The 18,596-nt window shown below is 41.5% G+C and overlaps 1 protein-coding gene across 1 annotated transcript; it reads left to right on the top strand.

The window, feature by feature from the left end:
- The first annotated feature begins 1,646 nt into the window (after positions 1-1,646).
- ppib (peptidylprolyl isomerase B (cyclophilin B)) lies at positions 1,647-6,131 on the top strand. The gene is made up of 5 exons (XM_034589045.1): positions 1,647-1,904; positions 3,141-3,254; positions 3,828-3,921; positions 4,488-4,672; positions 5,715-6,131. Exons 1-5 carry the CDS (start codon positions 1,770-1,772, stop codon positions 5,835-5,837), a joined length of 651 nt encoding a protein of 216 aa, XP_034444936.1. The 5' UTR covers positions 1,647-1,769; the 3' UTR covers positions 5,838-6,131.
- Positions 6,132-18,596: the final 12,465 nt, after the last annotated feature.

Below are 18,596 nucleotides of genomic sequence, written 5' to 3'. Positions count from 1 at the left end.
TCTAACGTTGCAAATGTGGTGAAACAGGTTCCACAAAATATTTGTAGCCGATCGGAGCGTTGAGTCTCCCAAGCATTTATACAGTATGGATTGTCAGTCTTCTGCTAACTCTTAGACAACAAACATTTAAAAGAATGTCTCAGATATATTCTTTTTCATGGTTTACATTTAAATCATCTACCTAGTAGGCAGGATGCAGGGGGAACATCATGGCAAATTAACTTGTTGTTTGTTATCGTTTGCACTTCCAGGACTTCAGCTACGTGGATCATGATGGTGGATCGTGATCGTATTGGCAGCTGATGGTGAATAGTGGCGGTAGTGGATTATGATCGAGTGGCAGCTGATGGTGGATCACGATGGTAGATCCTGATGATGGACTGTGGATTCTGGTGGCAGCTGATCTAGTATTTTCAACATACTCTACCATTATTGACAATAACTCCTCAATTGATTTACTTTCCATTATGTTACAAACTGTTTCCTCTAATCAATGTTGTAAATAATGTTCTCGGTTACACGTGGCATCTATTGCACTTCTGTCCGTCCTGGGAGAGGGATCCTCTGAGGTTTCAGGTTGTGGTAGTTTTTCCTTACTCTTGTTGAGCGTTAAGGACGGAGGATGTCACACCTTGTTAAGCCCTATGAGACAAATTGTGATTTGTGAATATGGGCCATACAAATATAATTTGATTGATTGAGTAGAAATGATTAGCATTATGTTAAGGGGAGTTATATTCATGAGTGTGCGCAATTTGGTGCAGTTAACTAAAAACTAAAAAGTTCATTGAAAATTTGAACAGTTTTGTAACTTTTTCTTAAAGTTGTTGTATAGAAGTCATTTGAAATGTTTTGCCATTCTTCTCTTTAGAGTCTTTTTCTAGCGGGCCCGGATCTAGAAGTGGGCAAATTTCTACTCTGCCCACCCAATTGGTCAACTTTATTCTGTGCCGTATGAATATGCCAATCACGTTTATTTCAATCGCCCCATCAGAATTTCCTGATTTGCTAATTGCTGGTTGGACACAGGGCTGGGTTTAAACTATTGTCTGATTAAAATTGATCTTCATTTGAATGATACGATATCGATTCATAAAACGGACGGATCGATCACACTCAGGTCTCCAGGTGTTCACAGTTTGTTCATCTACTAAAGCAAACTGGGCTGTTGAACTTGTTTTTCAACGTATTTTAAATCAATGACATGGATCATTACAAATTATCTTCAGTGTTGTGTTTCACTGCAGTGTTGTCACTTCACAGATTCCTCACTGGAACACATATCACCTGCTTGTGTGCTTCCCTTCCCGTAAAACAAGCTTGGTACCGCAAGTCTATGCATGTTGTATTATTATTATTATTATTATTATTATTATTATTATTATTATTATTATTATATCTCAGCTTGGTTGAAAACCCTGTTGGTTGAAAACCCCCTCCCCCTCCCCCACCTGAGCAGTGTGGCTCCGGGCCTGCATTCCGACGGTTGGAGTTTTTCTGTCACTTCCCTGATGAGACCTGTAATACACGGCGCCGGTACGCGGCTGCAGCTGATTGGCTGAGACGCTGCGGGGACGTGCACCAATCAGAGGTCGGTGCGTCAGCGGCTCTCACGCAGCGCTGTACGGAAGCCGCGAGGGCGGAGCGGCCGCGGCTTCAGTCTCCACCCAGGACCTGCATCCCTGCCCCCCCCTCACTGTCCCGGCTCTTATAAAAGCTAACAGAAAAACTCAGGCCGTCCTCTCGGGCCGCTCGTACTCTTCTTGTTGATGGTTAGGCTCTGCGAGAGAAGGATGAAGTTACTCGTCGCCGTCACGATCATCGTGGGGTCGCTCATTTTCCTCGCCTTCCCCAATGGCTCGTCCGCGGACGAGAAGAAGAAAGGCCCCAAAGTAACCGCGAAGGTAAGGGGGGGGGCCATCACCGGGAAATCACAGCGAACCGCTGGACGCGAGCTGCCTTCAGAGCCACGTCACTGTCTTGGTTAGCATGTAGCTGCTGACATTCAGGCTCCTCTGTGCTACTGAGCTACCTGTGGCTGCTGTTAAACCTCTCCACTGACATTGTAACCATCACACATTAGCGGGCTAGCCTCTGCTGCAGGGTGAATACAGCTAAATGGACGACGGGGGTTAGCCCAGTGGAGCTAGCTACAGTTTCCTGCTCTGTCTGCTCTGTGCGGACGCTTCCATTTAAATCTGCTCCACGTCCCTTTTTTAAGCTCTGATCTCCGCTGCAGGAGTCGAGCTAACACACACCAGTCTCCTGCTGTGGAAGCCACTGGGCTGCAGCTCGGGGCCCCTGCAGGTTAACACAGTGGGTGCAGCAGCAGCAGCCGCGTCCACGTCTACAGTGATCCTGAAGCTGTGAACTGACCCCGAGGCTTTTTGTTTCTAGATCTGACCACCTCCGTCTCAGCACCTGAAATAATCTGAGAAAGACTCACGAGGCCAAATCTCATCTATTGCACATGCATGTCTGTTGAAGAAGAGCAGCTCTTGTGTAGGATACAGGATTTAAAGACATTATAGTTTGGATTTGCAGAAGAGCTCTGAAGAGAAAAGCGTTTTGGTGTTTAGGTTATAAGAGGCGCTTAACTCCTGGATAACCTTGCACCAGAGGATTAGAGCTTCAACAGTTAGGCGATTAAACTAAGAGAATTAACTGGCGATATGCAGATTTTCTTTTTAGTTATTTGTTCAAGCCCCTCAAATGGGACAAGTTGCTGCTTCTCTCTGTCAGACTCAGTTAATTTAGCATCTGTGGGTTTTGACTTGTAGGTTTGATAAAAGACATTTGAAGACGCCAGCTACAATGGACATTCCTCACGTCAGTCTGACTTCACAGAGAAAAGGGTTCATCAACTAACTAGTGGACAACTTGAACGATGATGAAAACAATTACACTGATAAAGCTTCAGTCAAACTCTCCATTTAAAAGAAAAAGAGGATGGCACTTATTGATGAATGACATTGTATTATGATGTGGGTAATGTCTCTAAAATAACTCCTCATCTGCCGTACAATTATGCCAAGCCATCCATTTTGATACAAAATAACAATATTGCTACAAAAAGTAGTAAAGGAATTTTCTTCCTCACTGGAGTATAAACTGACTTCTTATCTTTCCATCTTTTCCAGGTGTACTTCGACATTAAAATCGGAGATGAAGATGCAGGAAGAATTGTCATCGGCGTGTTTGGGAAAACTGTTCCCAAAACTGCTGACAACTTTATCATGCTGGCAACAGGAGAGGTGAGTGTGAATTTCACCCCCACATTACCTTTCTTTTTCAGCTGGTCTTAAATACCTCTTTGGTGCAAATTTTTAATTCCAATAAGCGCTCATGTGGTGTTCCTTCCCTCCCTATGACGTGTAGTGAAGCCACCTACTTCATCTAAGGTCATTTCTGTCATAAGTCGGTAATAATGACTTTATTTCTTATCGACTCTCTGACAGTGAGCTGTGCAGAGCTCTGGGTCGATTCCTTTTGCGAAAACTCTTTTTCTTAATAAATATACAAAGACAATTTCGTTGTTTGCTCTTTATTTCCATCACAGTGAGAAATTGACACACAGTTTGGAATGTAACGTGCTCCCAAACGGTGTCATCCTCGACTGACATGACTGTGCATCAACTGTGATGGGAAAGAACCATTTACACACATTAATTTACCTGAATGACACATCACTATGTCCCGGAGACTCACCTTTGAATCATTAAAGTCATTTGACCTACATGGTGTAAAATATCAAATACTGGCAGCTGCTCCTGTTTAAGATTTGTCAAGTTTTCTTTATTGTTTTTATTTTTGTTCTGTTTAAACAGAAAGGATTCGGTTACAAGGGCAGCAAATTCCACAGGGTCATCAAGGACTTTATGATCCAGGGCGGAGACTTCACCAGAGGAGACGGCACTGGAGGTAAGATGGCCACTAACACATAAAGAACTTTATTTACAACTTGACTTTTCTTTTTTTCCTGCAAAAATGTACTTTCATATTTATTACATCGGTGCCTTCCTGAACACACTGGCTTCATTTTTTTATCAGAAGCAGTTCTTTCAAAGCTGTCTTGAAAATGTCCAATTCCAATTGTGTACTTCAACACTTTCTATGTATCTATTATTTCTATTCACGTTAGAAGATCTCCAACGATCCTCTGAGCATCTAAGCTTTCCTGAATGGACGTGTCTATCGTTTTATATATATTTATGACCTAATTGCAGAGAAAATTATTTTACTAGGAAGAGTTGAATTTTCTGCTAGGAGCTGTTTCACAAGTGTCACTGTGCTGATAGTCAGATGCCCATATTAAGAGTTCAGGTTCAGTATTTGAAACGAAATGTCATCAAATGAAGTGAAGGTAAACATTTGGCAGCAATTAAGTAAACAGAATGATGCAACGGTCACAGAGAGTGAAAGCAACGAGAACCAAACATCCTGGAACAGATTTTCTAAATGACATAAATATTGATTCCTCCTCGAAGGCAAGAGCGTCTATGGAGATCGTTTCCCCGATGAGAACTTCAAGCTGAAGCACTACGGCCCCGGATGGCTCAGCATGGCCAACGCTGGCAAAGACACCAACGGCTCCCAGTTCTTCATCACCACAGTTACGACTCCGTGGCTGGACGGCAAACATGTCGTCTTTGGAAAAATTCTGGAGGGCATGGTGAGTGTCTGGTCTGAAGGCGATCATATTAAGTACTTGGGTTGAAAGAGAGTCCCATGTTGGTGTCTGGAAAAAACAGATCTGAAGGGTGCAGTTGGCTGTTCTCAGAAAGATGTTGCATCTAGTTTGTTGTCTGCATATCTACAGTAACTGATTAGATAGCAAAAATGGCAAAGAGGGTTTCAGAAAAAAATAAACACCAGTTCCTTCTCGATGCCCTCGTCAAGTGCACCACGATTAGAAATCATAGGAAAGCCGTTGTTTCTTTGATGTACAAAATATTTCCAGAGCTAAAACTCCTTTTTATAGTTTGAACAAAGGTGGTTCAGCTGCACAAGCTTTCAGGAAACTGTTTGATGTACGGCATCGTCTTTTTGACTTTGAGTAGCTTTGATTGAAATCGTCACTTGTCAATTGTCTCTAACTTAAATTCCTTTGCATGTCATAACAACCTACTTTGACACTGAAAAGTGCAAACGGACTCAGAATCGTATCATGAATATAAATCTCATTGGCTACACTGAGTTTGAGCAGCCTGCAACATGTAAAGTAGTTAACACTCGCTCCACTTTAGTCAGCTACAACAATAAAAGGATTCTTGTACATTAATGCATCAGTAATAATTGAAATATTTAACTAAGAGGGGGCCATTCTCTACCACGAGAGCAATGATGCTCTTACCCTTTAAGTTTTATATACAATTTACTGATCGTACTTAAAAGGATCTTAAGTTGTGTGTTGTCAGATTGTTGTATAGCTACTTTTAGGCAACTAAAGGATCTTAGTACTTCCACCAGTGAGGTTGTCAATGTCATGGATAAAGCAGCCCACCATTGCAGCTTATTCTTGGATGTAAATTGTATGTACAAAAAAGTCAACTTTAAAATTATCACAAGACATAAATTTGCCTGAGCTCGACACTTTGTCTAATTTTGATGGTGAATAAACCTGTTGTGTTAAAATTCCCATCTTATTGAATAAGCTTTTGATCTGAGTGAACCCTTCTAACATTCTCCTTTTTTTTTCTTTTTTTTCTATCCAGGATTTGGTGAGGACGATCGAGGCCACAAAGACAGATGGTCGTGATAAGCCTCTGAAAGACATTATCGTCCACGACTGCGGCACAATCGAGGTGGAGAAGCCGTTCGCAGTGCCCAAGGAGTAGAGCGCCGCTGAGGGGAGCAGCTCAGGGGAGAACAGGACTTAGGGGGGATTTTAGGGCAAATCGTGCAGGCCACTCTGATTAATCACTAACAGCCCTGTGGTCCTGGAGAAATGGCTTCGGATCATTCTGTGTCAGTGGCCGCCATCTTAACGCACCGGAAGAGCATTAAAATCAAGCAATCAAATGGGGTCCATTCACCAACGAGCATTCCAAGGTGCACTTAACTGTTCATTGAGGTTTTATTTTATTTTTTTCTAAAAGAAATCTTCAATAAAGATTACAAGTTTTGTTAATTTTTGGTGTCTGTTTTTATTCACATATCCCTGAAATGTGCACAAGTTCAGGCGTTTACACTCAGCTGCACTAAAAGCAAAGAGATCAGATGGAGTTGACAGATTTTTATAAGAGGTAGAAAGTCGTGTAGAAATAAATGACTGGGATGTTTTTGGTAAATGGCTGGACTCCTGAAATAAATCTGCATTCAATACTTTTAAACATGAGTTATTAAACACAAAGAAATGTCCATTGAGATGCATGGCAACTTTCTGTATCCATACAAATCTTATCTGCCATACAATTTATTATAGATACTTTATTTCAGAAACAGAATTTTAAAAGCTTCACAAAAGAAAAGTGGGTGAATTTCATGCAAATCAATAAGTCACAAACTAGACTGCCACTCAGTGAAGCCCATACCTCCACCAAGGCCCAACAGTCACATTTAAATTCTCTAGATTCTGATTTTTAAGATCTGCACTAAAATTGCAGACACTCATAAATATCACTTAAACATGGCTAATTGTGTTTTTTTTCATCAAAAACCATGAAATATTCTTCAATAAAATATTCAATATTTTAAAGGGGACATAGCATGCAAATTCCACTTTGTTAGTGCTTCTACAGGTTAATGTGGGTATCTGGCATGTCTACCAACCCAAAAACTCTGGGGAAAAAACGCTCGCACGTTTTGTTATAGTTCCTCTAAGTCAGAAACGTCATGCTTGAGCGACTCGATTGCGCTTCCTGGGTTTTGTGTCGTAACAAGGTACTGGAAGTCTCCCTACATGGTCTTGGCCCACCCCCCACCCCCCCGTCCCCCGACACAAGTTACGCCGGGTTTACACTGGAGGCAGCGCAGCGCCGTTCCCAAGCACGCAGCCGGGCTGTTCACACGGGACGAGCATATCTCCGCTGGTCAGCCCGCGATTCACTCACATGTGGCATTTGTCTGGATCGTTGGGACTGGGAGGCTGCAGCAGCTGCTCGGGCGCGACCGCTCGCTCTCCCATGCGTGAGCTGGAATTTGTGTCAGCGCCACACAGCCAGCAGTGTGGAAGACTTCCGCAGTGTTCAGCACTACTGTAACACTGCGGAAGTCTTCCACACTGCTGGCTGTGTGGAAGACTTCCGCAGTGTTCAGCACTACTGTACGCCGGGTTACAGTAGTTACGCCGGGTTAACACCGGACGCGGAAGCGCCGCAGCGAGGCAGCGCAGCGAGGCAGCGCAGCGCCGTTCTCCAGCACGCAGCCGCCTGGCTGTTCACACGGGACGTGCATTTCTCCGCTGGTCAGCCCCATAGACTGTATATATAAGGTCAGCCCGCGATTCAGCTTTCTCCGCTTGTTGTTGTACCCGTTGAATGTCGGGGTTCGGGGGTAAATGATGGTCTTCATAGCCCCCCCCCCCCCCCCTCTCTTTCTCTCTCTGTCTGTCTACTTGTGTGCTTGTAGTGGATGGGCAGAGGGGGACATTTAATTATGTGATTGGGAAAATTAAAACTCCAGGACAACAGAAGGGGAATACAAAGTATGGGATGCATATTTGATAATTTATATCATATAAAATATGTAATTTATATCGTTTAAAATCATAAGGGGGAGAGGGGGGAGGGGGGAGCTGGCTCATTAGCATTTAAAGGAACAGGCACTCAAAACAGGTCACTCTGTGGAGGGCTGTTTTATACAGGGTAAAAAGGGTGCTGTTTTAAATGATCCTTGTGGTATTTTGACCAAAGTATGTTACAGACAAAATCCTGGATCTGCCCTATGATCTGCATCACCCCCCCCCCCCCCCCCCCAAATAAAATACCATGTCCTTTCACTAAGTGTCATGGTAATCTGTTCTAGTATTTGGTAATCCTGCCAACTATCTGACGAATAACCTCCTTGCCCTGCCCTCTGATCCGAATTTATACAGGGATAAACATCTCACTGTCTTCACTGGCAGATGCAGCTGACTCAGGTATCATCAGCTGTCTGTGTATACCAGACAAAAAACAGTCATCATAGGATCCACTGTGACGGTGAAGGCATCAGTAGAAATTAGATGTTTGAGTCCAGAGTAAACGGCGATAATCATGTAAACCATTCTCAAAACACTTGTACTGTGTGTGTGACCAATACATAATCCTGATGTTTGAATAGTAACTAAAACAACCACCTCATAAACCTCCTGTTTACTATTGTGCAGAAGACACTCTTAATAACTCTGTGACACTACTGTAATAAACAGACTAAACGAAGGTCTCAATCTGCCCGGCAGGGGGCGCCCTAGCACCAGAGATATCAGCTTCACAGCAGATCAGAGGCCGTCCAGTGTTTGTGGCTTCACATGTGATTTTAGTGCAATAAAAATGAGGCATTGTGCATTTCTGTGGTTCTTCATCTCGCCATAACTGGTTTGGATACTCACTGCCTTCACTTGTTTGTTCCACTTCTATCACACATCGTCTCCGGGGAAAGAAGGTTTGAGCACTGAGAAGAACCAACATGTTTTGTGTGTTATTGTTATTCTTCTGCTCAGTGGGCAGGTGTTACTGCAGCAGGACGACACAGCTCATGTTGATGTGATTATCTGATCTATTTGACATATTCGTCAAAACCACTCTCATCTGGAGCTCCAGGCATGTTCAAACTGAAACCTTTCTGATGTGCTTGCTGATTTATTATTAGTAGTACACTGTGGATTACATGTTTTTTTTTGTTAGCCAAGTTAATAACATACTGCAAATACCATCTATCGCTGATAAATAATCAGGAACAAAAATTTGCAACATTTATTCCCATGGAGCCATTTTTAGAAGCAGTGTCTGGAAACATAGAGGCCATGGGAACAGCGCTGGGTGAGGGAATGTGATTCCTAAATATGACTGACCTCGTCCACCTCTGTCAACTCATCTGTGGGAGTAATCTGAAATGTACGTCCCCAGTTTCAACATTCACAGGAAAAAGGTCTTATTTTGCTTGTAACACTGGGCCTTATTGAAACTAGAAATAACACACTGTGGGTGTAGGCCTCCACTAACCAGTGCAGTTTCAGTCCAACTCCTTCTTTTTTCCAGACTCATGAGGTCTCAGATCTGACCACTGAAATCTAATCAGTTGATCTTTGAGTGCAAGTTACAACTGGTCAATTTTTTTTTGATATTCACGATAGACAGACTTGAGATATCAGGTTCAAGAGGCCAGAACATTGACCTTGAAATTCTTGAGTCCATGTGACCGTTTGTGCCAGATGTAATGAAATTCCCACATGGGTTTCCTTGATATATCATGTTCACAAGAGCATGAGGTCAACCTTTGACCTCAGACCACAAAAATCAAATCAGTCCTTCTCTGAGCCCAAGTAAACGTTTTTACCAAATTTGAAGACATTCCCTCAACACGTTCATAAGGATGGGACAGACGTGGAGGCATATAAACCAGGGCAGTTGAGTTATTCTCTTTTCACGTGTCTTTGTGGAACAAACTGAGCTGATGTTGTGAAGATGTTTTTGTATTGATATTTATTTGTTGGCAGAGCTGTACACTTTTTCTTGAGTCAAGCTTAAATCAGGTTTAGGCCTGATTTGAGTCTGTTGTCGTTATTAATACTTGACTGTCCGAAGACCAGATTCAAAAAGCAGCAGAATTACATTGCAGAATACTGCAATAATAATAACAATAATAATCATAATCATAATCATGATCATAATCATAATAATCATAATAATAAAAGAAGGACTGACTGTGGCCATGAAAAATGTTTTGACCCACAATCATGGACTCGAGGTTTGACTTTGACAAGAGTTGATTTGCACAAGATTGATCATTTGGAAATTTTGTCAAAAATAAAAATTGATTCACTTTCTTGCTGAGAGTTTATTGATGATGAAGATGAATGCACCCTTCATTCTGTAAAAATGAATCTGTAGGCAGCTGCTAAATGGAAGAGACGACCTCCACACCCATGTAGACGGACATTTACAAAGCCAACCAGTTTCTTATCCTTGAAGTCTTCTCTCTTGTAAAATGTAAAACACTTCATTTATAGCACTGGATGGACGTTTCTGACACTTGTTACCTTTGTTTTTAATGTGGAATGGGCTCATTGATGCCTCTTGTTGACCAAGTGGAAAGCTCATCTTTATTTTCAGACATGGTTAAATTATTGATGGGTGTAGAAATGTTTTGACTAGTGTGTCATTGGTGTATTTCTTATTCAATTAGATGAAATAATTTGATTTAGCTCTGATGAGGTGTGATTATAGTTTGGGAGTAATTTGAAGTTGTAAAAGTGAATATTGTGTCTGAAAGGGCCTCGTACTTGTCCTGAACAACTTTAAATTCTTCAGTTTTATTCTTTATGAAGTTAATTCTTTCATGAATGATTCATGGAAAATCTGTGTCAGGATTGCTTAACAACAATCCAGCCAAGAAAAGCATTTGTGATGAGCCAGAGAAAGTGGGTCTGTGCGCTCTGCCGTCCTTGTTTTGCCCAGGTTCACTCAGGCATTGAGTGACTCACCAGGAGGAAAATATGGAAAGAATTCCCTGGAGTTGGCACAACTGTGGTCTTGGTTAAACCCTCTGTTGTTCGGTTTGTCCTTGTTTGTGGCGATTGGGGATTGTCCAGTGAAACAGTGTTATTCTTCACTTACCGGCTTTGCTGGAAAAGCATTGGCGGGCCGGACATATCTGGCATAGCTTCCTGCGAGGGGCTTTGTCAACGAGATTAAAAGAACACTGGGGAGAATCACAACACGGAGCGTGGAGGTTTTCTGTCACACTGGAGGGCCGAGCGTCCACATCCTGCCCTCCTGTCAGGCTCCAGCAGGCCGTGTTTTATGTTTGCCTCGTCACTTTCAAAGTTTGAATGTGGCAGATACAAGAAGGTGTATTGGACATATGGATTACCTCCAGAATGTAATTACTCAGAATAAGAAGTTTTACAAAGTCAAGAAAAAGCCTCAGAACCTTTTTTACCTTATGTAAAAGTCCCGGTGCAATAAAATAAAAATAAGACGTCTTCATTAGCTCCACATCATCTATCTTTTTTCATACAAACAACAGGTCAGATATGAAATATGAAAGGTGTTGCAGATCCACATACTCTGCAGTTCCCCCTCAATTTTTAGCATCTTTTTAGCTCTACCTCCTTGTTTTGGTTTTAAGACTTTATTGTTTTGATTATTTCTCTCACCAGTCTCATGGTGTCAGTTTCTAGTATGGAGATGTGGAAGCCCCCCAGATAATCAAAACTGGCCTGTATTCTTATCCAATGTGACGCCGGTGCTCGGTTATCTCTACCCCTCTTGAGTATTTAGTCCCAGTCCTCTGTGTCAGTTTGTCCGCACAGTGTCTGTTCAGGTCGGGTTTTGAATTTCTTCAGTGGTTTTGTGTTTTTGACCTTGACTCCGGTTACCAGTTGTTTTCCTGTGTCGATGGACTCTCAATCCAGCAAAGCTTTTGAATTACACTATTGGAATAAATCACTGCGCTGCCTCTGCTGGTCTTTGTGTCTGCACTTTGATCTAGGAAACACAAAACAAAAATATAACATTCGATCAACCAGGGGCCCAGAAACATAGCAAAAGCTATACTTATAACTTCTTTACTATAATTTTCCCTTTCTGTCCTGTTCACTCGTTAATTTCTGCCCACCTTTTCCATTTCTACTGACTTTTATATGTCTTTACAGATCCACGCCCACCTCCCCATAACATTTCCTGCCGTTACCAATCATCTGGATTCCACCTACTCACTCAATCAGAATTCATATTCAGACTACAGCCAGACTGTCAATCATGTTGTAACTTTCCAGCCTCTCCTTCATGTGATGACCTGCCCATGCCTGACTTCTGATTGCCCTCTGGCTCTGGGCCTTTGCTCTGCTCTGCCTGTTTGCCTGCTTACCTGCTGGTGACTCTTATCAGCCCACAGACTGGGCCCCTACCATCACAGCATTTGCATATTTGATTTTAAAGTTTGCATAAAGAAGAACTGTTTGATAATGACGTCTGAGTCTCTGACTCATTTCAGGGGTAAACAGCATTGTAGCCAAATACAATACATTTGAAGTAACTGGGGGACTGCTTCTTCAAACAGAAAAATACAACAGAAAAAAACAGAAAATGCCTCCATACTGATCTTGTGGTGTCATCCAAGTGTCCATAAGCCAAGACATTCAAATACGACTCTAAACAGTGTAATTTAAACCATTTTAAAGCCTAAATTGAGGCATTTTATGTTTTTTTATGTTGTATTTTTATGTTAAGAATTGCTCCCCAGTTACTTCAATTGTATTGGATTTAGCTGCAACACTGTCTTTTTTGTTCTCCCTCTCTCCTGTCCGTTTGCTCTGCCTCTAGTTATTAGTGTGTCTGTTATTTACCTTGCCTGAGAATTCATACTGTAAGTATTTACTGGGGGTCGTGCAATGGGTGGATTGGGATCGAACCACTAACCCTATGGTTAGTGGACGACCCGCTCTACCTCCTGAACCACAGCCATTGTGTCTCTTATCTATTGTGCCTAAACACAACCATATAAAGTGTAATACTATTCTAGCCCATATAAATGATGTATGCTGAATATTTTCTGATATCTTCTCATTTGAGATTTTAGTTTTTTTGTATTTGTTTTTGCAAGATAGCTGCATGTATGTTATATTTTTAGACAGATGTTTATACAGCTGGTTTGTGTATATCTGTGTACTTTGTTGAAGCATTGTTTCACTCTACTTCTATAAACTGTGATGTTCAGGTCTCAGCTCACGTGGATAAAGTGTGAACATTGGCTGGGGATCTCCAGGACACTGAGAGACTCGTCTACATTGTTCTACATTGTTGTAATGCATCTAAGGTTGTGTTTGCTCTGGTTCTTTTGACACACTGTCTCTCTGTTTGGTAAAGAGGGGACAGAGATTGTTTTCCTCTGCCGTCTCTCCAGCCCCTGCAGCAGAAGAATGAAGCCATCACCTTGTTGACCAGAGCTCTTTTTGGTCTGTAGCTCCTTCCGGTAGAGTCTCTGTGGTTTCATATTCCTGATGGAGCTCATTGTGCTCCAGGGGCCTTTTAATGCTTTAGAAAGATATTCAATGTAATGAGTTCAGTTCAATGTATCAAATACAATTCCATCTCAGAGAGCTACATGGACTTCATGAGTTGCTCTGAGCAGATACATTTACCACAGTTGTAAAACAATCAAATTCATCTCAAGAATGACTTAATAATGTGCTCCACCTAGGTCCAACAATTGAAATATGAAACCACATTTAAATTCACTGGATCTGTTTATTTATTGTAATCTGCACCACAATTGCACAGTCAGTCAGTCGCTGAAACATGTCAGATCTCTTTTAAATAAAGATCATTTAGTAGACAGCTCCTTTAAGAAATTAACAGAAATGTTGAAAAACTCCTATCTCACAATGTTAAAGAAAGGGAAAACAAATTCCTGGATCCACCCCCTGATCCAGATGTACACTAATATTTGATAGGTTCTTCCTTGGCCCATACCTCCTGCTCCCACCAAGTTTCATGGAAATCAGTTGCAAACAAACAAACAAACAAACAAATAGACAGGGGTGAAAAACCTCCTTGGTTGAAGTGAAAATGGACAGAATCCATTCAAGTTACGTTAAGAGTTATACTGAAACTTGCAAAAAAAATTGTATTACAGAGTATGTATTTATATTTATATTTATTTATATGTATATATATTTATAGAGGGGCGGCTTTGGCTGAGGGATAGAGAGGCCAGCCAGCTCAAATCCCAGCCCATGTCGTAGTGTCCTTGGGCAAGATGCTAAACCCCAATTGGCCCCTCATAGATGTTAAATGCACTAATTGGAAGTCCCTAATTGGATAAAAGCGTCAGCTAATGACATGTAATGTAATGTAATATCAATTAGGTTTAAGTTAAGCCAAAACAAAGTTCCTCTACAAAGTGTCTTTCTACAAAACACACAAATGCAAACATTATTATGACAGTGGAACTGAAATGAACTTGAATGAATGAATGAAGGTCGGTGAGTTGATCCCAATCCCCCTCAGTGAGAGGGATGCTCAAAATGCTGAACCCCAAATCGCTCATAGAAAACGTGCTGCCCATAGCTGCACTGTATGAATGTGTCTGGGAATGGGTGGATGGCAAAAACGGTACTGTAAAGCTCTTCGAGTGGTCATCAAGACTAGAAAAGCTCTGTGGAAATACAAACCATTTACCAGAAGTGATGTTGAAATACAAACTGTGAGTGTTAGGGAGGCTCCCAAGGTAGAATCAGGTTTTCACTCGGGACTGTTTTGTCCTCGGGCAAATTCTTCATAAGTTCAACATTTTCTCACCAAAGCCCCCTGGCAAGTCTTGCGTCAGTGTTGAGAGATGACAATAAAGCTCCTTTATCTTGGTGTTCTCAACATCGAGACCTCGCTCTGCTGTATAACGACTTCACTTTTGATACTTGAACAACATTTTGTTGGTAAGAGTTTGTCTTAACACGTCACAACTGAATGCAGAGCTCTCACAAAGACGAGTAGTCTTACATCGTGATATCTCGGCAAGTCACAAATGTCAATTATGATGTTTCAGAACTAAAATAGGATCAGTATTTTGATGAAAGCAACAAATATTACACAAAAAGGAGTAAATAGTGCAGTTACATCATGATGTAGAGACGTCTGAAATGGTTGACTCTATGTAAGCATTGACCCTGCAAGCTCAATGACAGTAGGGGTAGTTTTGAGCATTTTGAGCCATGTACAACCACTAAATGTAGATTTTATTGTAATTTTTGTAATAAATATGACATTAAAACCACCGTTATTGTGTTTCAACAAAGGATAGTCATAAAAGTTAGTTCTGAGCTCTAAGAACATATTTAAGTGTGCATTATCATGTACTAATACAATTATAAAATGTACAAATACCAGTGAGCAGATCCGACAAACCTATTTGGATGGACATGAAAGCAGCGAACTTCATTTAAACCTCTGCAGTTAAAAGGCCTCGAGATCAATTTCAAAATAACAACAGCCAGAGCACAAAGATAAGGAAAGAAAAACACGCAGTCTGCAAGTCAGAGAGGAAACAGTTCAACAAGAGAAGTACAAATATACAATATGAGCAGCAGCGTGGGAAAGGTCACCGTGGGAACTGAGGCTAGTTTTTTGTCAATGAGTTTCAGAGAGCTGGGCTCGGACTCCAGTACAACAGACTCTTGGGTTCCCACCCAGCCGAGCAGCAATGTCACATCTATTTCTTCATTGTTCTCCAGCTTCCCCTCTCGTTTCTTTCCCCCCTCTGTTGCAGCACGCAGAGTTTGTCGTGATGTTTTCTGGAAGGAGCTTTTTTTCGGGACATGGCCCGGGTCGCGGTGACACACGTCGGTTCCCACGATCTCCTGCCCTTCCTGCAGAGTTACTGCTTGCTCACAGCTCTGGACAGGAAGACGGTACGACGAGAGTGTGTGCTAATTCAGTGCAGACTCTGCTGGGCTCTCCATTGTCTTAAATGTGAATTACGTGAAAGTGACTTTGTCCTCTATGAAGCTGAGTTATGACACAAATGTTTAGACCAGGGTTAAAGAGCAACGCAGTGCTTCCTGTCATGGTTCCCAGCCTGGGGGGGTTGGGCCCCCTCGGTTAGTGAGAAATCCGAGGAGCCACTAAATGATGAACAAGACTGAGAAGATTCTATTTAATAAGTTTCTATTTTGTAAATTCTCTTTGATCTTTCTTCCTCTAGGTTTGTTTCTCTGGGGTTGGGAACATTGTTCTGTGTCTCAGTCCACTACCTCGATCCTGACAGTTTATCATGTAGATTTGTACAGATATTCATGGTCCTCAGAGGATGAACGCTACTGACTTTGGTGGTCTCCTGACTTTTGCTCTAAAGCTATTAGCAGGTTTCTTGACAAATACTGGATGAATTACAAAGACATTTATTACACACATTACACAAGTTCCTTAACTGGCAATGGGAAAGGAGTCGATTGTGTTTTTTAGCGGGTTGATTTGGTTTTTTTTATTTTGGTGTAAAGAGGTATAAATAGTCAACCATGGTTAACCTGGTTATTCCCTGATCAGGACTGGTGGGTGACCAGGCCTTTGCTGTTTGAGCCCCCAAACTGTTTATCTTATCTTTATCTATTCAGATCAGACAGGCAACATCCTTCGTGTCTTCAAATCTCTTTTTTATTGGAGAGTTTTTCTGAATATTTGACATGTTCTACTGTAACTGTGTAAAGAAAAGTGCTAAATAAAGTTTGTCATGAGATTTCCATGGTGAACATTACAAACATTGTAAACCTGCTTTTCATCAGCTTGTTAACATTATTACTGGGAGCATGTTGGCTTACATTAACACACAGCCGTGAGCATTTACCTGTTCACAATAACCATCAAGTCATGAGTCATGAGCGTCTTTGTTTGCATGTGTTCACATAAACAACCTGTGACAAGAGGCCACAACTATAGTTATTGTTTCATTTCCATGGGTCACAAAGGTTGGGAGTCTGCTTCTAATGGCTTCACAGTAATCACTGATAGGATATGAATCAAGGAGAAATGTCTTTTTAAATCATTCAAAATCATTTATTATTAAATATTTGGACTAATTCCCCCTGACAGCTTCTCATTTTTGTTGTTGTACCCCGGCATACGTTGAAGAAAAACGTGTAGTTTAAAAAATACCTCTTTTGTACGCTTGCATGCATTTGATCCCCAGTACAGCCTATTTGCTTACTGTCATCACACTGCATTTACTAAATTGTCCTGAGGCTTTACTTCATCTTATTTCCTATATCTATCCCTCAGCTGCAGGATTGAAATGAGAGTGTAGTTAATAAGTAAAATCACAGGGGATAACAGCCTTCTGCTTCGCTCGCTGCAGACCAGGTGGCCTTAGTGCCCTGTTAGCTCGCTGCAGCGCACTTGGCTAATTGAAGTCACTTCCTCCCGGCCTGGATGCATATTTCTGGGGACATGATGAAATGATAAAACCATGGTATGGGGACACAGCTAAGTGCTCCAGAGTCAATAAAAGTGCTGCATTCCTGCTCCTCTCGCGCCGTAGCTGGGTAATGGCGGCAGCGCTGGGTTGTGCTGACTGGCCAATTGACAGGGTTGTGTAAGAATGTTAAATATTTATCTTACTGTTATGCCTTCAGCCATGGAAGTGGTACTGGGATTTCAAGTTATTTTGATGCGTGTTTGGGGGGGAGAAATAACTTTAATCTGAAAGTAACTGGCTGTAGTTTATTGCAATATCTTTTTTCTACGATAATTATTACGATATTTTTATTGAAAATTGTCATCATTAGAGTACATAGATGATGGGTCAAAATGGGACAGCAGGTCTTATGTAATACAGAGCTGAGGGGCAACATGGGCTTCTTTTAGAAAGAGCACTTGAATCCAGCCAGATATGCAGCCCACTGAGAGATTACCCACTCACACATTTCCTGCAGATTCCATCGCCCGCCTCAGGACGACCACAATCCTGCAGGCTCACCAGTAATGCTGCTGCTGAGAGACCAGCAGAGGTTTCTGAAATCTGTGCACTAACCGGTAGGAGACTCATGTTGTCCAGTGTCCCCTCAAACCCGAGATTAGTGTATCGTCACATCTGTCAGCACTTTCCTACATTTAGTTGAATCACTGGGTGTACAATAATGTGTCAATGGGTCATTACATGTTAAATATCACATCTTTAATTTAGTTTTTTCATCTCTTTACTTACGACCTTGTTGATCTCCACCAATGAAACTGCACCATCTGACACTGAGCCACCACCTGGATTGTGTTGTTCCCTCAAAGATTATGACTTGGATCCCGCCATGACTCCAATTATCAATGGAAGGTGAAATAAAGTGTATTTAAATGGTGTTTATATAGTGTTTAAATAGCAGTTTACAGTGTTTTTCCAGTCTTATTAACTATTAAAAGCGCTTTACAGTAGAAGTCACATTCGCCCATTAATACAGCTACTTTATGCTGCACTTTTTCCATCACACACACCAGTCACACATATCGACGACCGCTCTACCTCCTGCGCCGCAGCCACCCAATCTCATCCAAATTGCTTCAGTACTGAAGGGTAATGGCCAGGACATCAGATGTACTGATGTACCTGCCACCCTCAGAAATGTTGGACAAATACTATACTGTTATATTTTGCTGTATGTGTTCTTTTAACTGTATAATATTTCATGCAGCATGTCTCTCTCTTCGATATGTGTAGTTTTAGACTTTGAAAACTTGACTCTGAGAGGCAATTTATTACACAGCACAAAAAAACATTGTATGTATGTTCTGTAGCAGCCATCATAAATATCATCACAGTTTAAGCAGACAATTAAAATGACATAACTGTATAGCAGTTTGGAATCATAAAATAGGTGGTTGTATTTTTGTGTTCTATTCTTCCATGTATTACATATTTCCTATAGTCCAGAGCTTCCCAAACTGCTTGAGGCCCCCTTCAAATTCAACAACACC

Source organism: Hippoglossus hippoglossus, chromosome 6 (genome assembly GCF_009819705.1).
Source record: "Hippoglossus hippoglossus isolate fHipHip1 chromosome 6, fHipHip1.pri, whole genome shotgun sequence".
Classification (NCBI taxonomy): Eukaryota; Metazoa; Chordata; class Actinopteri; order Pleuronectiformes; family Pleuronectidae; genus Hippoglossus; species Hippoglossus hippoglossus.
The sequence above is the reverse complement of the archived record's forward strand: the minus strand, read 5'-3'. Positions and strand labels throughout refer to the sequence as shown.

Excerpts from the sequence above, each read along its gene's own strand:
- ppib (XM_034589045.1), top strand. The coding sequence starts at position 1,770 with ATGGTTAGGCTCTGCGAGAGAAGGATGAAGTTACTCGTCGCCGTCACG. Across the intron at positions 1,905-3,140 it reads GCCCCAAAGTAACCGCGAAG|GTGTACTTCGACATTAAAAT; the intron begins GTAAGGGGGGGG and ends CATCTTTTCCAG. Across the intron at positions 4,673-5,714 it reads GAAAAATTCTGGAGGGCATG|GATTTGGTGAGGACGATCGA; the intron begins GTGAGTGTCTGG and ends TTTTCTATCCAG.